This window comes from Callithrix jacchus, chromosome 8, assembly GCF_049354715.1.
Source record: "Callithrix jacchus isolate 240 chromosome 8, calJac240_pri, whole genome shotgun sequence".
Taxonomy (NCBI): Eukaryota; Metazoa; Chordata; class Mammalia; order Primates; family Cebidae; genus Callithrix; species Callithrix jacchus.
In genome coordinates this window covers 140,984,926-140,988,653 of record NC_133509.1, presented here as the reverse complement: position 1 = coordinate 140,988,653, position 3,728 = coordinate 140,984,926, and the positions used below count along the sequence as shown (strand labels likewise).

General features: G+C 44.7%; 1 gene segment (V, D, J or C); it reads left to right on the top strand.

The window, feature by feature from the left end:
* The first annotated feature begins 2,894 nt into the window (after positions 1 to 2,894).
* Positions 2,895 to 3,448, top strand: LOC144577494 (immunoglobulin heavy variable 3-48-like). The segment is given in 2 exon segments: positions 2,895 to 3,019; positions 3,123 to 3,448. Coding segments are annotated over 2 exon segments (372 nt in total).
* Positions 3,449 to 3,728: the final 280 nt, after the last annotated feature.

The window sequence follows — 3,728 nt, the reverse complement described above, 5'->3', positions numbered from 1 at the left end:
TGACACCAAAGAGGGAGGACAGATTAATTCCACCAGGCAATCGGCTTAAGAGAGAGACATTCAGAATGTGGAGAAGCTTCAAACACAAATAGGAACAGAGTTATTTAATTAGCAGAGTGCTGGCATGAGGACCCCCAACCTTTCCATCGAAACGATCACATCTGGATAAAAAATGAAAATCTCAACCATTAAAAATCAATGTGAATTATTCTAAGAAAATACAGCAAATAAATATTATTGATTGATAAAATGTGTTGCTGAAGACTGAGTTTTTGTTTCTCCCACAATGCCAGTGTTGCAATTCTAAGCCCCATGTGGTGGTGTTAGGAGGTATAAATGTTGCCAAGTTCTTATCCAGGTTACTACAAAATTGTGGTTGACACAAATATCTTTATGGAATTCTTGCAGCGGATAATTATTTTATTTTATGACATTTTGATTTTTTGTAGATGATTATACTCTACCTTTCCTAGGCCTTTCTTGTGGGCAATCGCATGAATCTAATCAACGAGACTCAGTGACTTGAAACTCATTCTTGCAGGGGCTGCCAGAATTAAAGTGCATTTCTGCCGCAGCCATCGGACACTCAGATTCCCACAGGGACACCTTGGTTTTGTTTCCTGCTTGGTTTTGGGCCTATTCCTTGTGCTGACCTGAGAGATTCTGTATCTTTCAGCTCCCCCAGGTCGTTCTAGAGCCACATGGACATGGGAATTGTCAGCCTGGCAGGAAGGGTTGACTGAATGTGATATTCTCTGTCCTTCTGGGGGAGCCAAACCCTGCAGGCATCACAGTCCTGAGTCAGGGTGTGCCCTTCCGGTGTCCCTGTTTCCCCTGCAGGTGAGATGCTGATCCATGCATCTCACTCCCATTCCCGGAAAGAGTGTCTCTTCACTGTTCCCCAGATGTTCCTTCAGCAGCCACGGTGTCTTCCACTCATTTCTTCAGTTTCCTCTCTGCTGCCTTTTCCTTTAAAGTAAAGCTGTTATTCCTCAGGGAAACCGGGAGGTGGGTCTGGAAACAGCCTTGGTGCATTCCTCTCTCCCCTCCTAGTTCTTATTGCTCTCTCCAGTGTCTCTGGAACAGTGGTTTTTGTGCTTCGCCTCCTCTGATCATTTCTATTGCAATGTAGTGGTGACAGAGAGTGTGTTGGATGCATTTCAGCTGTAGTTGCTGTTTTGTTTTCCCAGACAGAACTGTCCCATTTTGTGATCTTTCCCCAATATTGAGGAAAAAACTTCAGTAGCAGGAGGAATTCCTCAACTGTATACAGTTGAGAATTCAAACAATAATTCATCTATCACACTCAAATTTAGACCCCCCAATGAACATGTCTACTTTAATCTTCTATTAACTTAAATGACATTTGGCAGCCTCTGCCCCAGATACGATTATACCCTGCTCCTGCTGTTTTCCCTCTAAGTCCTCATCTCTCTTCAGATTTCAGACATGTTGGGTGTCCTATAACATAAAAATCTGGTGCATTTAAGAAAATAGGCTAATTTGCAGATGACTAAAGTTGGTAGATGTTGTAAGAATAATAACATATTTTTATAGGATGCCTACATCTCCAAGCCGAGGAGCACATTTACGTGTAATACTCAGAAACTGGAAAACATACAAATATCGAGAATATACACAGATAAACAGTAATGACATGCTAATTTGCTCCAGTAACATCCATCATTAGAATAGACACACTGTTGAGGGTCAACATTGTTGTATCCCAAGATGAGGGAGAAGCCACACGGATAAGACACATACTATATAATTTCTGTATAATAAATTTTTGAAAATCAAAACTAAAGTAATACATATGAAATATTGATTCAAAATATGGTGAGGGAAGAATTGGGAAGGAGGAATTGCAGAGGAGCACGAGGAAACTTGCAAGTGTGGTTTGTTTGTTCATTATCTGGATGGTTCTGGTGGATGCCCAGGTGAGAACCAGTGGAATCACGTTCCATTTTGTTTGTTTTTCTCCTTAGATATGTGGTCTCACTCTCCGACCCAGGCTGGACTACAGTGGTGGGATCGTGGTTCAACGTAGCCTCCAACTTCTGATCCCAACAATCCTCCTGCATCTGCCATCTAAGTAGCTGAAACTACAAGTTTGTGCCACCGAGCTCGGCTTGCGTACTTACTAAACAGCACACTTTATGCAATATTTACGTACAGCAACAATGTCTCAAGAAGAGTGTCACAAACAAATGGATAATTTGTTCAGTGTGGCTTGATGGAAAAATAGACATTAACACGATGAAAGTCTGACATGTATGAAAATACAACTGCATAAAATGTGCTTCTCTTTACACTCATTATGTAAACACAATAGTGCACACACATCACACCACACTTTCATTACCAGAAGAACGGGCTGAAAATGTCACTAGGGGTGACCCACCGTGTGCTGGGCCTGGCTAAGGGAGCAGTCGGGCCCAGTGGTGAGAAGCACAGGCCCAGATACACGGGCTCACCCTGAACACATGTGAGCTCCGGTAACACTGTACCTGCCATCTGTGCTTCTGCTGGTAATTTGACATCTGTAATGTGGGAATAACATTGATACTACACAGCATGATGAGACGACTGGTGCTAGCTAGGTTTAATATATGCAGTTTTCATAGGTCCATTTCACCTCAATAAAACTATATTTAAATTAAAAATAGAAATACAGTTATGGGTTTAAAAGGTGTATCACAGAACAAAGTTTTAAAAAGAAACTACATTTGCCAAAATTGTATTAATATCTCCAAACTCCCTCAGGACACTCTCACCTGCTCTGGGCCCTGCCCTCTCCTCAGGAATCCCACCCCAGAACTTGCTATATAGCAGAAGACATGCAAATAGGGCCCTCCCTCTGATGATGAAAAGCAGCCCAGCCCTGACCCTGCAGCTCTGGGAGAGGAGACCCAACCCCAGGATTCACATCTGTTTCCACTAAGTTTTCAGGGCTGAAAAAGGAGACTCGCCATGGAGTTGGGGCTTTGCTGGGTTTTCCTTGTTGCTATTTTAGAAGGTGATCCATGGAAAACTACAGAGACTGAGTGTGTGTGGACATGAGTGAGAGAAACAGTGGATGTGGGTGGCAGTTTCTGACCAGGGTGTCTCTGTGTTTGCAGGTGTCCAGTGTGAGGTGCAGCTGGTGGAGTCTGGGGGAGGCTTGGTTCAGCCTGGGGGGTGCCTGAAACTCTCCTGTGCAGCGTCTGGATTCACCTTCAGTAACTATCTTATGAGCTGGGTCCGCCAGGCTCCCGGAAAGGGGCTGGAGTGGGTCTCATACATTAATAGTGATGGTACCGCATACTACGCAGACTCGGTGAAGGGCCGATTCACCATCTCCAGAGACAACGCCAAGAACTCGCTGTATCTGCATATGAACAATCTGAGAGCCGAGGACACGGCCGTGTATTACTGTACGAGACACAGTGAGGGGAAGTCAGTGTGAGCCCGGACACAAACCTCCTGCAGAGGCGCCTGGAACCAGCAGGGGGCGCTCAGGATACACAGAAAACAAGGCAGCCCAAGGCAGGTGCAGGTGCAGGTCAAGGGCTGCTCTCCTTCAGGGCCTGTGGCTTCCTCTGCATCTAACCTTCCCTGGGGAGAAGCTGTGAATTTACACTTATGTCCCTGCTACTGAGGCTTCTACGTTTGTAAACTTTATAACTATAGGAGCTGCCATGACCAAATGCCCCAAGGCAGGTGCCACTGATGGAGAAAGAAAAGTG